The sequence below is a fragment of the Schistocerca serialis genome, chromosome 10 (assembly GCF_023864345.2).
Source record: "Schistocerca serialis cubense isolate TAMUIC-IGC-003099 chromosome 10, iqSchSeri2.2, whole genome shotgun sequence".
Lineage (NCBI taxonomy): Eukaryota > Metazoa > Arthropoda > Insecta > Orthoptera > Acrididae > Schistocerca > Schistocerca serialis.
Genome location: NC_064647.1, coordinates 244565595 through 244584636, shown reverse-complemented (window position 1 = coordinate 244584636; position 19042 = coordinate 244565595). Strand labels below are relative to the sequence as shown.

The window sequence follows — 19042 nt, the reverse complement described above, 5'->3', positions numbered from 1 at the left end:
CTCAGTGTAATTCATGACTCCAGATCACTTGTTTCCTGTTACCCACTGTCCAGTGGAGTCGCTCTTTAACCTCTCAAACATCTCACTGCGGAAATGTGTGGCTTATAAGGAGCTGTTCGACCATTTTATACCCTCCATTTTAACACCCGACGCGCAGTCATTGTGCCAGCTGCACTGCCGTCAGCACTTCGGAACTCGTGAGTGATTCCTTCCTCTGATTTCATACGATTTTTTATTTACAGCCAGACTCTGCAGTGCTCGACGGTACCTGTCAGGTGGTGCGTGAGGCCTGTTTGGTCTCGGCTTACCTGCGTTTGTCGCTTCGCGTTTCCATTGCGCAGTCACATCAGCCACAGTCGACTCGGGCAGCTGTAGAAGGGTTGAAATGTCCCTGGTGGATTCGTTACTCGGTGACATCCGGCGACTGGTCCACGTTTCAAGTCACTGAGGTCTCCTCACCGACCCATTCCGCTGCTTCTGTACATACAGCAGAATACTGGCCCCACCTCCTTCTATAACTGGTGGGTCCGCCGAGGCCAATTCCACATTACACAAAAATGTCCCGATACTTTTGATCAGATACCCATATCTAGGACTGCCTCGGACGTTCTTCCGTGCAACGTGTCTTCAAGCACAGTTTACAGCAATCACTCGCGTCCTAACACATGCCCCACCGTTCTATCTCTTCTAGTCATTGCAACACTTGTTAGACATTTTTAGTAGCTGACTCGTTGCATCCCGTTTTTCTTCCTTTCTCGATCAATTTTTTTATTCGCAACAGTCCCCTATTACACCAGCCTCTAGTCCTGTTTTTCCTGTTCTCTGCCACATACATATGGGCTTCAAACGAAGCTTGTCATGAATGTTTTTCTGGTCTCGAGGTACAGATTTTTGGTTGTCAGCAGCTGCTTATTTTCATACAAAGTCCTTTTGCCGTGTCCATTCCTCACTACTGCACGTTTCTTGCAATTTCCTCCTGTATCTACTCGCCTTGCCAAGTACCAAAATTCCTCCGTCTTGTCAAGAGCCTAAGCTTAACATTTAACCATCCAGCACGGGCACTTCCTGTCCACAACAGTGCCGTAGTTCCTCTCTTTGTTTAAGTGCGTACTGAAACCACCAGCTGGCACACATTTTATTTCGTTAGCCACCTTCTGCGACCAGGTCTGTGTGGTCACTGGACCGTATCATACTCATTTTCTGTCCGAGACCTCCCAAATCGAGAAAGTGCTTCACGTCCCTCACCGCCTTTACAATCGACCATTTTAGTATCAGGGATAACAGTGACCAGCCATTTTTTTTGATTTTGGCCTCTCGTGTAAGTGCGTCAGTGCTAGCTACTTCAAAAGATACTGGATTGTACTACTTCCCGTGTACTTCGTATCACACTGACTGACAGCGGAAAACAATTTGTTGTATCCCACATGATCGAAAGCCTTGTCCATTCTACGAATGCAATGTATGTTACCTCGTGTTTCCTACATCTGTCGTCTGTTACTACCCGAATTTCTGAAATCGTTTGACAAGTGTCCTTGCTTTTCCTAAACCGGACCTGTTCGTCTCCTAATTTACTTTCAATTTTCCCTTCCATTCTTCGACGTAATAGAATTGCGAGTCTTCAGTTAAAACTTCCTGGCTGAGAGGCCGTGGTCGATGTATAAAATTTCCACCTGACGTTTCGACTCCATCTGCGGGAGACATCTTCTGAGGTCGTCCGGCTACTGCCACTGAGGCTCCAGGTAATCTCGCATTTATAGAGCGCGTAGAAGGCACCACCATTCGTCACGTGATGCCGACGGTCTGCCTATCTTTGGAAGGCGTCATCAATCTCGATTAAGAGCAATCGATTGTCATTCTGCTGGCGCAGCGTCTGCATCCATATTTTGTCTAACTTTAAAACTTGCTCTATTCTATTAAAATTATTATGGTGTTTGTGAATCTCTATCCCTTCTCTATATGTGCGCGTATGATAATGGGAGCTTCATACGCGCATGTACAGAGAAGCAATAGAGATTCACGAACACCATAACAATTTTAATAGAATAGAGGAAGTTTTAAAGTTAGACAAAATATGGATGCAGACGCTGCGCCAGCAGAATGACAATCGATTTAATTGAGAATGATGACGCCTTCCAAAGATAGGCATACGGTCGGCATCACGTGACGAATGGTGGTGCCTTCCATGCGCTCTATAAATGCGAGATTACCTGGAGCCTCAGTGGCAGTAGCCGGACGACCTCAGAAGATGTCTCCCGCAGATGGAGACGAAACGTCAGGTGGAAATTTTATACATCGACCACGGCCTCTCAGCCCAGAAGTTTCAACTGAAGACAACACCGGCCGTGAAAGCCTACACTGTATGAAAATTGGGAGTGTTTATGACACATGTAGTACCAGGCGAATAACGCGTCAATTTGTGCGTCTGTCCGCTCTCGCTTTTGTTTATAAAATTTTTTTGTTTATTTATGGAGGCAATCACATGTTTATGACACAGTCATAACCGGTTTGGGCCATACAACGCATGAACCTGAGTCCAGTGTATGCCGCCTTTAGAGTCTGAAGATGGTCATTGTATGGCCGAAACCGGTTATGATTGTGTCATTAACATGTGACTGCCACCATAAATAAACAAAAAAAATTTACAAAAGAATCAATCACGCACTCCATAGACAAAATGTCGCTTTTGTTTATATCATTCTGAGCTCCAGCGTTTCTGTCGCAATACAAAATGAGTACCGTGTGCTCACCCTGTTCTCTCAAAATGAGACTGTTTAGGCGTGCTCTGATCAGGGCGTGAGTCGTGTTTCGGTAGCTCAGTTGGTAGAGCACTTGCCCGCGAAAGGCAAAGCTCCCCAGTTCGAGTCTCGGTCCGGCACACAATTTTAATCTGCCAGGAAGTTTCATATCAGCTCACACTCCGCTGCAGGGTGAAAATCTCATTCTAGAAACATCCCCCCCGGCTATAGCTAAGCCATGTCTCCGCAATATCCTTTCTTTCAGGAGTGCTAGTTCTGCAGGTTCGCAGGAGAGTTTCTGTAAGGTTTGGAAGGTAGCAGACGAGGTACTGGCAGAAGTAAAGCTGTGAGGACGGGGTGTGAGTCGTGCTTCGGTAGCTCAGATGGTAGAGCACTTGCCCGCGAAAGGCGAGGGTCCCGAGTTCGGTTCTCGGTGCGGCACACAGTTTTAATCTGCCAGGAAGTTACATATGAGCGCACACTCCGCTACAGAGTGAAAATCTCATTCTGGCAGTTACACGTCTGTTCGCACGTACCCACTTCCGCAGCCTTTGCTCTGTCCAGTCATCTATGGCCTGTGGAAGTGGACAGTTGACTCTGCGCCAGTTTTGGATGGCGCCATTCAGTCAAGTGCGGTATTGTTTAATCACTGCAGCACGCAAACAGTGTAAAAACTTAGCCATTTCGGATGTGATTCCACCCTCGGCCCGAAAGCCAATGATGGCGCCTGTTTTGACGTCAGACAAATGGCTTCGATTCCGCATTACGGCAACAAATGCTGTTTTTCTCCGCTTCCTCCCCCCCCCCCCCCCCTCCCGGCTGCCAGTGCTCCCACCTGCCGTCTGCGGGCAGTAACTGCGCACTGAAGTCTAACATGGGCTGTGGTCACATTAATCTCACTGGGCCGTGTATACAACTGTGACACAGAACACACTTTCATAAATTCGGCGCAATGGAAAGAGACGACGGTCTGCATTTCTAATATATGTAGCCAGCACGTAAAAGAAAATGTTTTGTGAACGCTATAGGTTAGTTTGAACACGTGTTAGCTTTCTGCTTATAGCGTCGAATTGTGCAATGGGACAGTCTGCCCTTTAGTGAATCCATAAATTCAGACCCTAGGAAATACACTTCCTGAAACGATTACACTACTGGCCATTAAAATTGCCACACCACACAGATGACGTGCTACAGACGTTAAGGTTGGCGTCGGTGGCGACACTTACAACGTGCCGACATGAGGAAAGTTTCCAACCGATTTCTCATACACAAACAGCAGTTGACCGGCGTTGCCTGGTGAAACGTTGTTGTGATGCCTCTTGTAAGGAGGAGAAATGCGTACCATCACGTTTCCGACTTTGATAAAGGTCGGATTGTAGCCTATCGCGTTGGTCGAGATCCAATGACTGTTAGCAGAATATGGAATCGGTGGGCTCAGGAGGGTAATACGGAACGCCATGCTGGATCCCAACGGCCTCGTATCACGAGCAGTCGAGATGACAGGCATCTTATCGGCATGGCTGTTAATGGATCGTGCAGCCACGTTTCGATCCCTGAGTCAACAAATGGAGACGTTTGCAAGACAACAAGCATCTGCACGAAGAGTTCGACGACGTTTGCAGCAGCATGGACTATCAGCTCGGAGACCGTGGCTGCGGTTACCCTTGACACTGCATCACAGACAGGAGCGCCTGCGATGGTGTACTCAACGATGAACCTGGGCGCACGAATGGCAAAACGTCATTTTTTCGGATAAATCCAGGTTCTGTTTACAGCATCATGATGGTCGCATCCGTGTTTGGCGACATAGCGGTGAACGCGCATTGGAAGCGTGTATTCGTCGTCGCCATACTTGCGTATTACCCGGCGTTATGGTATGGGGTGACACTGGTTACACGTCTCGGTCACCTCTTGTTCGCATTGACGGCACTTTGAACAGTGGACGTTACATTTCAGATTTGCTACGACCCGTGGCTCTACCCTTCATTCGATGCCTGAGAAACCCTACATTTCAGCAGGATAATGCACGACCGCATGTTGCAGGTCCTGTACGGGTCTTTCTGGATACAGAAAATGTTCGACTGCTGCCATGCCCAGCACACTCTCCAGATCTCTCACCAATTGAAAACGTCTGGTCAATGGTGGCCGAGCAACTGGCTCATCACAATACGCCAGTCTTTACTCTTGATGAACTGCGGTATCGTGTTGAAGCTTCATGGACAGCTGTACCTGTACACGCCATCGAAGCTCTGTTTGACTCAATGCCCAGGCGTATAAAGGCAGTTATTACGGCCAGAGGTGGTTGTTCTGGGTACTGGTTTCTCAGGATCTATGCACCCAAATTGCGTGAAAATGTAAGGACATGTCAGTTCTAGTATAATATATTTGTCCAATGAATATCCGTTTATCATCTGCATTTCTTCTTGGCGTAGCAATTTTAATGGCCAGTAGTGTAGTGCACCGTTTTAGAGATTCCATTTACTCAACATTTATCGTCGCAACAGTGCATACGGAGTTCGTGAAGTGATCACACTTACAGATGAGTAGCGTAGGCGGTTATCACGTACCAGGTATCGTTGCGTGCTGAAACACCCGTATTTATACGCCGTGTAGGCTCAATGGGCGCCAATATGCAGGCGCCGATTCTGGCATCCAGGCGACCGTACGGATGGCGAGTACTGTCCTGGAATAGCCGGCCGGGGTGGCCGAGCGGTTCTAAGCGCTACAGTCTGGAACCGCGCGAGCTCTACGGTAGCAGGTTCGAATCTTGCCTCGGGCATGGATGTGTGTGATGTCCTTAGGTTAGTTACGTTTAAGTAGTTCTAAATTCTAGGGGACTGACGAGCTCAGAAGTTAAGTCCCATAGTGCTTAGAGCCATTTGTCCTGGAATAAGTTATGCCACGCCTCCTCGACCTGACCACGTAGGTCTGTAAGATTTGTTGGCTGACGAGTCGCACGAGTCACTTCTCCTCCCATGACATCCCACAAATGCGCGATTAGAAGCGAGTCCTGAGGTCTTGGTGGCCAGGGCCGTTGCTGCGCGTCTTGCAGAGCGCGCCCACTTTCACGGGCAGTGCGCGCATGAGCGTTATCCTGTTGGAACAACACATCACCTTCCTGTTGCAACAGCAACAAAAGAATGGGTGTAAGGACGTTCTGCACGTCCCGAGCGCTGGTTAGCGCCCCACGGGTGTAGCTCACAGCATCCCTCACCGTAAAGCCTGTGGTGGGGCGAATCCACTCTACGAGTCAGCGCACACTAACCAGGTCTACGACGTACGCGCAAACGACCATCAGCTGTGTGCAGGCGGAATCTGCTTTCATCGCTGAAGACCATAGTGCGCCATTCCATCTTCCAAGTCACTCTTGCGATGCCACTATCCGAATGTACTGTATTATTTTTAGACCATGCGGCATCGGACGTCTGGAAAGCGGCTATCGCGGGTAATATGCCTGAGAAGCTTTGCTATGTAGTTCAGACTACTACACGGAATTACTGAATAAATATTGGCGATGGCGTACAAGAAATCGAATGTTAAATGAATTCTGATTTCCATTAACAAAAATAACCTCTTTGAAGTGACTGAACAGAATGCACTAACTGGTGTACGTTATCACTCCTAGCAGGCGAACAACATTTACGTAACACAATATACACACACACATATGATAAACACTTGAACTTGCTGTAAGTTAGATTGATCTACACCAACTGGCAGTAATGATTTTAATGTTACTGAATTTGCATTGTACTGAAGGTACAATGAGTACTGTGGTGGCAATAAATCCTTTAATTGAATACTCAATGAACACTATAGAACTGATGGTTACCAGAGATGTTAAAAACATTACTTTAGAATCATTTTGTTCTAATGAAACTGAATTAGATTTTACGTTGATAATGTACTGAAAAGCCACCACATTGAGTTGAACTGTAATTAATGTGGCCCAGTTCCTGGCGTCTTCCGTCAGTTGTATAATCCGGCGTTTGTTGGTAATTTTCGGCGTTAACTCCGATTATATCCTCTTGTTGCATTAATACGCCGATACTCACGTAATATAGCCTTTTTACTGGTATTGCTGCACACACAGTGATGGATTTGTGATAGTAATAAACTATTCTCTGTAAATAATTGATGACACTCGTGGAATACACTTTGAATCACAAACTTATTATTTCACTCAGACATTACACTGTAGAGAACTTGACTTGATAAATACATAAACTGGTTCGCTACGGATAAATGTATTTGTTATGGCGGCGGTATGAAATGCACTGTTCATAGAAACACTGTCGTACGATAACTACTAGTTCGTTGCTTGTGCTGGCGTGAGCTCATCAATGGATCTCATATGGTAGTAAGATCACATTGCAACATTAGCTGCAGACACTGGTCACTTCATACCTTGCTGCTGGTCGCTCCAGTCCGTCGTAAATTACGCAGACTTCCACAAGGCGTGCCATGTGCTTTTTGAGCGGGAACAGCGACTCACAAGCCGTCTCCGTCGAAATGTTGCATCGTGCAAGCCTTATTGTCCATTTGACTTGCCGACACACCATAAACCCAGTTCGTGTTCGTTGTAAGCTCACTTTTAACTGTCTATAAGCAACGTTACCGTACCGTACTTAAACCGGCACTTTCGCGCCGCGTAATCTCTGTTCTGCATCTGAACAGTTCCAGAACACATCTCTATCTACTGCCAAATTCACGCGCCAACCTGCATTGTCCGCGTTCTCGGGGATTTCCCTCACATTTAAACATTAATTTACACTATGCCAAGTTCTCTATTTACAAATGGATATACCATAACATTACCATATTCAATTACAGTCATTATATATATATATATATATATATATATATATATATATACACTAATATTAAAAAATATGTAATAATATTATCCTAGTTTAATGCTTCTTTATTTCATCGTCCGAGCGTAGCACTATTCAGATACTGTCTTACTCGTAGCGCTATTTCATTTGACTGCCGCCAGGCGGAAGCACCTGTGCTTTTGTTTGCACAGCTATCCAACACATGGCATGAGCGTTCACTTATTCAACTGCTGCGCCTTGGCTATGCTTCATTGTGGCATTACACCCTCTGACGACACCAGTCCAGCCATGCACATCGATGCTGTTTCGTGAGTGGAAAATGGGTTAGATGTGTACGTGCCTGTAATCCCACTGGTAATAAGTAGTGAGTTGCAGAATGCTTCCAGATACTTCGCTCCCTACTGGCACTTGAAACTTTGCAAGTGTACTTTCGCGAAATAGTCGATGCCTGTCCAATAAAATTATGTACGTTCCTTGTTTTTCTTTGTAGGACCACTACTCAACTCACAGAGACCTTGAGTCAACAGAAGAGATAATATAAAGCGAGTAATGCTAATGGAGGTAACTGCTGTAAAGGAATTTTGAAATGCTACCGCATTCCTGTCAAGAATAATTGAAACAGAGTGGCACTTATCATGGATTCTACAGAGAGAATCTGGAAGGAAAAGAAAAATAAGGGTGCCGCAGTATATCGCAGCATCATTAACTGGTAAGTAAGGCTGAGCTCCTGTGCAGAGTAATAGTTGCGTGTTGGCTGTAATATGCTTACAAACATTCAGATTATGTAATGACACTCTAAAAGTAGTAGACGAGCTTTCACGATTGGGTATAAAAATAACTGACTGTGGCAGAAATAGAGAGAATATACAAATGAGACTAGCAATAGCAAAAAAAGCATTTCTGGAAAACAGAAAAAAATTATTAATGTATATAAATAAATATGTAAATGATCGTTTGTTCAAAATCGTGTGTGTCTGAAAAATCTTGACCGATTGCTTTGAAATTTTGACGCAACGTTGGATTCTAATATAGGCATGTTTTTGGGTGTGTATGCACACTACTGGCCATTAAAATTGCTACACCAAGAACAAATGCATATGATTAACGGGTATTCATTGGAGAAACATATTATACTAGAACTGACATATGATTACATTTTCACGCAATTTGGGTGCATAGATCCTGAGAAATCATTACCCAGAACAACCACCTCTGGCCATAATAACGGCCTTCATACGCCTGGGCATAGACTCAAACAGAGCTTGGATGGCGTGCACAGGTACAGCTGCTCATGCAGCTTCAAAACGATACCACAGTTCAGCAAGAGTAGTGAATGGCATATTGCGACGAGCCAGTTGCTCGGCCACCACTGACCAGGCGTTTTCAGTTGGTGAGAGATCTGGAGAATGTGCTGGCCAGGGCAGCAGTCGAACATTTTCTGTATCCAGAAAGGCCCGTACAGGACGTGCAACATACGGTCGTGCATTATCCTGCTGAAATGTAGGTTTTCGCAGGGATCGAATGAAGGGTAGAGCCACGGGTCGTAGCACATCTGAAACGTAACGTCCACTGTTCAAAGTGCCGTCAACGCGAACAAGAGGTGACCGAGACGTGTAACCAATGGCACCCCATACCATCACGCCGGGTGATACGCCAGTATGGCGATGGCGAATACACGCTTCCAATGTGCGTTCACCGCGATGTCACCAAACATGGATGCGACCATCATGATGCTGTAAACAGAACCTGGATTCCTCCAAAAAAATGATGTTTTGCCATTCGTGCACCCAGGTTCGTCGTTGAGTACACCACCGCAGGCGCTCCTGTCTGTGATGCAGCGTCAACGGTAACCGCAGCCATGGTCTCCGAGCTGATAGTCCATGCTGCTGCAAACATCGTCAAACTGTTCGTGCAGATGGTTGTTGTCTTGCAAATGTCCCCATCAGTTGACTCAGGGATCGAGGCGCGACCGCACGATCCGTTGCAGCCATGCGCATAAGATGCCTGTCATCTCGACTGTTCGTGATACGAGGCCTTTGGGATCCAGCACGGCGTTCCGTATTACCCTCCTGAACCCACCTGTTCTATATTCTGCTAACAGTCATTGGATCTCGACCAACGCGAGCAGCAATGTCGCTATATGATAAACCGCAATCGCGATAGGCTACAATGCGACCTTTATCAAAGTCGTAAACGTGATGGTACGCATTTCTCCTCCTTACACGAGGCATCACAACAACGTTTCACCAGGCTACGCTGGTCAACTGCTGTTCGTGTATGAGAAATCGGTTGGAAACTTTCCTCATGTCAGCACGTTGTAGGTGTCGTCACCGGCGCCAACCTTCTGTGAATGCTCTGAATAGCTAATCATTTGGATATCACAGCATCGGTTTATCGTATCGCGACATCGCTGCTCGAGTTGGTCGAGATCCAATGACTGTTCAGGAGGGTAATACGGAATGCTGTGCTGGATCTCAACGGGCTCGTATCACTAGCAGTCGAGATGACAGGCATCTTATCCGCATGGCTGTAACGGATCTTGCAGCCACCTCTCGATCCCCGAGTCAACAGATGGGGGCATTTGCAAGACAACAACTTTCTGCACGAACAGTTCGACGACGTTTGCAGCAGCACGGACTATCAGCTCAGAGACCGTGGCTGCGGTTAGCCTTGACGCTGCATCACCGGCAGGAGTGCCTGCGATGGTGTACTCAACGACGATCCTGGGTGCACGAATGGAAGAAAGTCATTTTTTCGGACGAATCCAGGTTCTGTTTACAGCATCATGATGGTCGCATCCGTATTTGGCGACATCGCGGTGAATGCACATTGGAAGCGTCTATTCATCATCGCCATACTGGCGTATCACGCGGTGTGATGGTATGGGGTGCCATTGGTTACACGTCTGGGTCACCTGTTGTTCGCATTGAAGGCACTTTGAACAGTGGACGTTACATTTCAGATGCTTTACGACCCGTGGCTCTACCCTTCATTCGATCCCTGCGAAACCCTACATTTCAGCAGGATAATGCACGACCGCATGTTGCAGGTGCTGTACGGGGCTTTATGGATACAGAAAATGTTCGACTGCTGCCATGCCCAGCACACTCTCCAGATCTCTCACCAATTGAAAACGTCTGGTCAATGGTGGCCGACCAACTGGTTTGTCATAATACGCCAGTGAATACTCTTGATCTCTTGATGCACTGTGGTATCGTGTTGAAGCTGCATGGACAGCTGTACCAGTACACGCCATTCAAGCTCTATTTGACTCAATGGCCAGGCGTATCAAGGCCGTTATTACGCCCAGAGGTGGTTGTTGGGGGTACTGATTTCTCAGGATCTATGCACCCAAATTGCGTGAAAATGTAATAACATGTCAGTTCTAGTATAATATATTTGTCCAATGAATACCCGTTTATCATCACAGTCACCCTGGCGACACACACATCTCTCCCAACGAGAGTCCACCTCTTGACACGATTACGGTGGAATGTTTTGAGTTTCTTGACGGAGCCACCAACTCGCTTCTGTTTGCACGGCTTCATCACCATCGAAGTGACGTTCTTGAATGTGTTCTTTGTTTTCGATTGATGCTCTCTCGTTTTCGGTGCCCAGCTTTCACCACATGTCAAAAAGTTGTTAAAGAATTCACCTCCAGCAGGCTCAAAGCACAAAGAAGTTGTTGACAGGTGTCCAACCTCCCCTGTTTGATATAATTCTTTATGCTTTCCCGGCGATCTGTTGACATCTTGGATATTCGGGAGTCCAGCCGGATGTTCGCGTCGTTCTCGCACGGTATTTCAACAGCGTGCCTCGCTTCTCTTCTTCAGGTGCTACCTGAGGCCGGTCCCTGGGTCGATCGAGTCCAGTATTTATGCCTGGAAGAAGCTGGCGTCCCCTAATCGGTCTGCGCCGACTGGTCCACAGAGCACAAACTCTGTCAGATCCTGATAGTTTGGCCACAGAAATAGAACACTTACGATCTGTGTTCAACACGAATGGGTACTCCTCTGGAGTACTTACCAATCAGCCAAAGGATCCAGAAGAAGAACCACAAGAGGCAAAGAAGATGGCATACGTGCCATACGCCGGACCTGTCTCTGCCACAGTCAGCAGGATTCTCCAGAAATATGACATCAAGAGCATATTTTGCCCACCCACCAAAATTGGAGCTATGCTGGGGAGTGTAAAAGATGGCCTGGGGCTACGCAAGCCGGGTATTTACAACATACTGTGCCAGTGTGGGATTGTTGCGGATTGGCAGGACAGCCAACACCGTGTTCCTACAGGAAGCCGAAAGGCACGCGTTTTAGCTCACGCAGGCTGGCGTGACGTCTAGAACAGGACAAGGAAATTAGAATTTAGAAAAAACGGACGTAGCTGGTGGAATACTTAACTTTAATCCATTAATGGTGAACGTCGCTCTTGACGGTACATTATTCACAGTATCAATAGTAACTGGTAATGGCGCCTTGCTAGGTCGTAGCAAATGACGTAGCTGAAGGCTATGCTAACTATCGTCTCGGCAAATGAGAGCGTATTTTGTCAGTGAACCATCGCTAGTAAAGTCGGTTGTACAACTGGGGCGAGTGCTAGGAAGTCTCTCTAGACCTGCCGTGTGGCGGCGCTCGGTCTGCAATCACTGATAGTGGCGACACGCGGGTCCGACCGCGGCCGATTTAAAGGCTGCCACCTAGCAAGTGTGGTGTCTGGCGGTGACACCACAGGGATGTCATCCAGAACTGTGGACATCAGGTGTAAAGAACACCAGAGGCATACCGGACTCAGACAAGGCGGCTAAATCAGCGACAGCAGAGCATTGTCTGGAACTTAGTCATTCAATGGATTATAATGACACCAAGATTGTGACACAGACCTCAAAATTTTGGGACAGTGTCATTAAAGAAGCCATTGAGATTAAGGTCACGGACAATCTAATCAACCGTGACTCGGGATACCAAATTAGCACTGCCTGGAATCCAGCGCTTGAGCTTGTGAAAACTCAAAGCAGGACACACCGGGATTCTACAAGAAATAGAAGCGGAGACCGAGAGAAGGGCCGTGAGACAAGGTGTCGGACAGAGACCAGATCTGACACACCCCAGATCATGGACTCGACTTCAGAAGACGGCCAGGCCGGGCGCGGACGGCGGTCTGAACACCGGCGACCAGAGAGGGCCAATGTTGCTGCGTCTGGCGGGCGCGGACCGCAGACGGAACACTCGACTCGGCGCGGACCGATTATGGAGCGCCCAGCACGAAACAGAATTGGAAATCATAGTAACAGCCATGAGACAGAGTACCCAACATCTCAGATCGCGTCTGACACACCTCAGATGACGACCACAACCGTCGAGGACGGCCAAAACGGGCGCGGACGGCAGTCGGAACATCCGCGACTGGAGGGGTCCACTGAAGCCGAGTCTGGCGGGCGCGGACCACAGAGGGAACACTCGACTCGGCGCGGACCTTTTAGAGAACGCCCAGCTCCTTCCAGGCATAAATACTGGACTCAATCGACTCGTACAACGAAAGACGCAGACCTACCTACAAAGACTAGAAACCAGGATGGAAAAATGGAGAATCCGCCCAAACCCATCCAAAACCCAAATGGTTTTATTCAGACACAGACACCTGACCAAAAAACGACAACAAAACACAAATGACATACAACTGACGCTGTGGGACACACTACTAAGACTTAACGACACTGCCAGGTATGTAGGAGTGTAACTAGACAAGTACTTAAACTGGAAAACACACCTCACGTACCTGCTAAACAAGACGAGAAAAAGACAATGCCTAATCAGACAAGTACGTGGATGATTCCATGGGTGTGACGACCAAACGGCGATCCACACCTACAAGACGTACATTAGACCAGTGGTAGAACACGCAGCAGCCCCCTTAGGAGGCTTGCACAAACTGGTAGCAGAGCGACTTTACTCGACCGAAAGACGACTTTTACGCAGCATCTGTAGACTGCCAAGGCTCACGCCCAGTGACGATGTATATGACATCACAGGCGTGGAGCCGCTACAAAACGAACTGACCAAACTCAGAGCAAACTACGGGAGACACATGTTAACGAAACGCCCAGACATGGAAGACATTCCGACAACAAGACCACGAGTGAACAGACGACCAAAATTTAAATATACCCAACCAGCGCGTACAGTAGCACACAACACGAGGCAAGAATACCCAGACCTCGCCCCCATTGTGGAACCACTAACACAAGACATCCCACTTCCCCCACACCTGACCCAAAGACACGGAAACTAACCCCAGGAAATACACACACACACACACACACACACACACACACACACACACACACACACACACACAGCTAAGTTGGACTGTTGTGTACATAGTTCCGCGTAGTCATCGCGTACAAAACTTTCCCACTAGAGCGCGCCCTGCTAAGCACAACAGCGCAGGCGCAGCGCTCGTCCGTCTCCGCACTACGAGATGGCGCTGTCTTAGAGACGGACCAAATTCCGCTTCCGTCGATCCACGTATTAAAATGTAACGCAGCCAATGAGATTGCTGCTAACGTACAACCTTTTCTCCTCGCGGATCACACTCGCGCACTGATACCTGAACGCGCGAGATATTATAACGAGTGTAGAGACCTCCGATTAGGCAGTCTGCATTAGTCTGTAGTCAAGTTTCAGTCTGCGCCTAATCAGATTATCATATTCCTGCACATAGCCATGAAGAGATATGTGAGAATAAGATTAACGTACCAAGACCAAAGGAACTTCAGATTGTCAATTGTAAACAGCATCCAGAATCAAGTTACGTAATGTTTATGCTTGTTATTATTTTAATAAATGTGTGTGAAAATTAATCAAGTTCTGTTTAAAGTTGGTCACCGTCAATCTGCTACTCTAAGCGTGCAAGTGGCATTTCTATCATCTGACGTAACGGCAGAAGATAAACACGCCACGATAAGACCACGAGACATATTGCTGACACTAGCCTACTTCGTTAGAACGACAAGTCGAATAATCTGATGGTGTGTGTGTAGCGAAGGTCTTACAGTACGCACACCACACGGACATAAAAAATACCATAGAAATAATAAGTTAGACATAAAAAGTAGCACACACATCAAAATTACTGTATCACTATCGTATGCTACAACCTCTTTGTATTCTAAAGTATTCAAAGAGAATTTATGGAATAATCATACGGGAAAATATTGTATAATCTATAAAATTAACACTATATTTCAATATGACTTATTATCTTTAATCTTTAAGCTTTAAACTTCAATTTCTAACTTAATTTATTTTTGATATACCTTATTTTATATAAAATTTTTGTGTTTCTTTTATATTTTTGTATACTCTATGTTGTAAATATGACCAAATGCACTGTTGCTTGAAATATTGAAATAATAAATAAATGAATGTACTTGTACAGCAAAAGGCTGAAAAGGGCAATGTAAGCCATCAAGCAGCCCGCCCACCCTCCTCAGGGGTGGCAACAAAATAAATAAATAAATAAATAAATACACCCAAGGACCAGTCTCAGGTAGCACCTGAAGAAGACAGAGGGGCACGATCTTGAAATATCGTGCGAGAACAACGCGAACATCCGTCTGGATTCTCGAATATCCCCTGTTTGATGTCAGGCGTGAGCATTCGAAGCACCCACCGTGCACGCTGTTCTTTGTACCGCAGTTCTGCGGTGATTGTCTGTGCTGGAAATATGCCACCATTACCTGACAGCCGTGACTGTGTTATTCGACCAATTTCTCTGAAGAGCTCATCAACCTGATTTGGATGAGTCTCCTTGGTTACAGTACGCCGTCGTCCACTCCGAGTTCTGTCACACACAATGAGTTTGGCACCGTCATTTCCTGCGTTACGAGCACGAACAACCCAACGTTGCACATTAGTGATTCGGATACAATCACCACTGTACACAGCTTTCACTCTGCTGTGGATATCAGTTGGAAGTACGTACTCTACGGTTAGAAACTCGACTGCAGCACCCTGTTTCTCACAAACCTTCAAAGCTGCGTCACACGCCGCCATCTTATACGCTACAATTGGCAGCCCTCTAGCGGGACCGTCAGCGTGGTGGGAAGGGCGATGGAGTAATATGCGTGGCGTGTAATACCTCAGCCGGATACTGAGAACAGAATAAGAAATTCGGAGGCATCACTTTTCAGCACGCCCTCGTAGTAATCAACAGAAGTACCGGGTGATCAAAAAGTAGGTATACATTTAAAAACTGAAAAAGTCATGGAATAATGTAAATAGAGAGGTACAAATCGACGCACATGCTTGGAATGACATGGGGTTCTATTAAAACCAAAAACATACAAAAGTTCGAAAAATGTCCGACAGATGCCGCTTCATCTGATCAGAATAGCAATAATTAGCATAACAAAGTAAGACAAAGCAAAGATTATGTTCTTTACAGGAAATGCTCAATATGTCCACCATCATTGCTCAACAATAGCTGTAGTAGAGGAATAATGTTGTGAACAGCACTGTAAAGCGTGTCCGGAGTTATGGTGAGGTATTGGCGTCGGATGTTGTCTTTCAGCATCCCTAGAGATGTCGGTCGATCACGATAAACTTCCGACTTCAGGTAACCCCAAAGCCAATAATCGCATGGACTGAGGTCTGGGGACGTGGGAGGCCAAGTATGACGAAAAGTGGCGGCTGAGCACACGATCATCACCAAACGACGCTCGCAAGAGATCTTTCACGCGTCTTGCAATATGGGGTGGAGCGCCATCCTGCATAAACATCGTACGTTCCAGCAGGTGTCTATCAGCCAGGCTGGGGATGATGCGATCCTGTAACATACCGGCGCACCTCTCACCCGTCACGGTAGCAGTTACAAAACCAGAATCAAGCATTTCCTCGAAGATAAAAGGCCCGATAACGGTAGATGTGGTACATCCAACCCATACCGTGACTTTCTTGTCATGCAATGGAGTTTTAATGACAGTTATAGGATTTTCGGTAGCCCAAATTCTGCAGTTGTGGGCGTTGACAGACCCTCGGAGCGTGAAATGAGCTTCGTCGGTCCACAACACGTTACTCAACCAATCGTCATCTTCCGCCATCTTTTGAAACGCCCACTCCGCAAATGCCCTCCGCTTCACTAAATCGCCAGGTAACAGTTCACGATGCCGCTGGATTTTGTACGGATAGCATCGGAGGGTACGCCAAAGTGCCAACCAAACAGTAGTGTATGGAATGCCGGTGCGACGTGCGACTGTACGAGCGCTGACTTCCCCGTTCATAGACGAACCCGCTACAGTCTCCATTTCTTCCTGAACTGTCTCAGCAGCATTACGCCTTGTGCTCGGTCGGCCACTACGGGGTCTATCGTCTAAACAACCCGTGGCTTCGAACTTCGAAATCATTCTCGCCACCTTTACCGTTCGAATCCCCTTCCTATGGCAATAGGATCGTAACGCTGAGCTAGCACATTCCCCATTCTGATAATACAGCTTCACTAAAAGCGCCTTTTCAGGTTACGTCAACATGCTGCTACTGCTGCCGCATCTGATTCTCTCTCTCATTACAGCTCTTTTATACACAATTGCCATGCGCAGTCACTGACGTTTTGCTGTCCAGCGCCATCTGTCGGACATTTAGTGAACTTTTTTTGGTTCTTATAAAACCCCATGTCATTCCAAGCATGTGTGTCAATTTTTACCTCTCTATCTACATTATTCCGTGGTTTATTAAATTTTCCAATTTATACTGACTTTTTGATCACCCGGTATGTCTGCGATCCTGTTTATTAAAAATCCACAGTTTTAATGCAGCAGATTGCCTATATTCAAAACTGACCTTAGGCACTCCTTTACACGATCGCATAAATTTCGGGAACGTAGAACTGCGCCTCAGGAATAGAATTCAAACGTTTCCTTTTGTCTCTCCAACGGCTTCTTCCTAGCGTATGCCGGAACTTGGACCCTGGCTTCTACAGTAGCGACTGAACCCCGGGAAAAAGGTGCCACCATGAAACGGTGCGTCACATACTCTGTTCTGTAACGAGTCAAAATTCAATGAAGATGTGTTCAAAGAAAACGTTAAAAATTAAACTAAAGTCATCAACAAAGGACATTGTTCTAGAGAAACGGCTAAACAGTTGACCCGTATCACGGTAAAGTCTTAACATAGCCCAGACTTCCAAAAAGACGAAAATCGCATTGGATTACGCAGCAAAAGCAACAATAAAAGTATTATAATACACACAACCGATAGAACGGAACCGCCAAATAAATCTGGAATATATGAATTTGAATGTGACAGCTGTGACAGAATATTCATTGTACAAACCGGAAATATTTTTCGGATTGGACTGACAGAACACATGAAATCTAATGAAAATAATCAACGTGCATTCGCAATGCCTCTCATACACAACAAACACACGTTCCGAAAAATTTCCGATGAACTTCAAAGCCTATATCACGCAAAGAAAGGCAAGTGAATGAATATTATGTAACAAATCAAAATTTTTATTCATTTTAAAAATCAACCAGATACACGTATCAACGATCAAAGTGAACTACAGGTCAGAAGGTACTCGGCAATTTTCCTTGTATTCCACTTACACCTAATATAATCCAAAGTGACAATTCTGCGCGTGGTCTCACGTCGTCATATAGAATTAGTCAATGTACTTTTCCACACTAACGGTCAAGCTTATTCACACAAACTGAAATTTTAGAGTTTCCATCGTCCTATTTTCTCTATCATTTCGAAAGCTCTACGTTTGTTAGCTCATTTGTCTTTGCACACACGCGGAAGCGAGCAAACACACACACACACACTCTTGCTACATCAAGAACAAATGCAGATGATACATGGGTATTCATTGTACAAATATATTATAGTAGAACTGACATGTCACTACATTTTCACGCAGTTTGGGTGCATAGATCCTGAAAAATCAGTATCCAGGACAACCACATCTGACCGTAATAACGGCCTTGATACGCTGGCCGTTGAGTCAAACAGAGCTTGGATGGCGTGTACAGGTACAGCTGCCCATGCACCTTCAACACGATACGACAGTTCATCAAGAGTAGTGACTGGCGTTTTGTGACGAGCCAGTTGCTCGGCCACCATTGACCAGAAGTTTTCAATTGATGATAGATCTGGAGAATGTGCTGGCCAGGGCAGCAGTCGAACATTTTCTGTATCCAGAAAGGCTCGTACAGCACCTGCAACATGCGGTCGTGCATTATCCTGCTGAAATGTAGAGTTTCGCAGGAATCGAATGAAGGGTAGACCTACGGGTCGTAACACATCTGAAACGTAACGTCCACTGTTCAAAGTGCCGTCAATGCAAATAAGAGGTGACCGAGACGTGTAACCAATGCCACCCCATACCATCACGCCGGGTGATACGCCAGTATGGCGATGACGAATGTGCGTTCACCGCGATGTCGCCAAATACGGATGCGACCATCAT

At 46.3% G+C, this 19042-nt stretch overlaps 1 protein-coding gene across 1 annotated transcript in view; it reads left to right on the top strand.

Annotated features, from left to right (window-relative positions):
- Positions 1–19042, top strand: part of LOC126424723 (ATP-binding cassette sub-family C member 4-like) — a 176113-nt gene that overhangs the window by 13724 nt on the left and 143347 nt on the right. Inside the window, exon 2 of the mRNA XM_050087443.1 lies at positions 8064–8282. Coding sequence (XP_049943400.1) covers positions 8209–8282 — 74 coding nt within the window. The 5' untranslated portion in view covers positions 8064–8208. The remainder of the gene's footprint in view (positions 1–8063; positions 8283–19042) is intronic.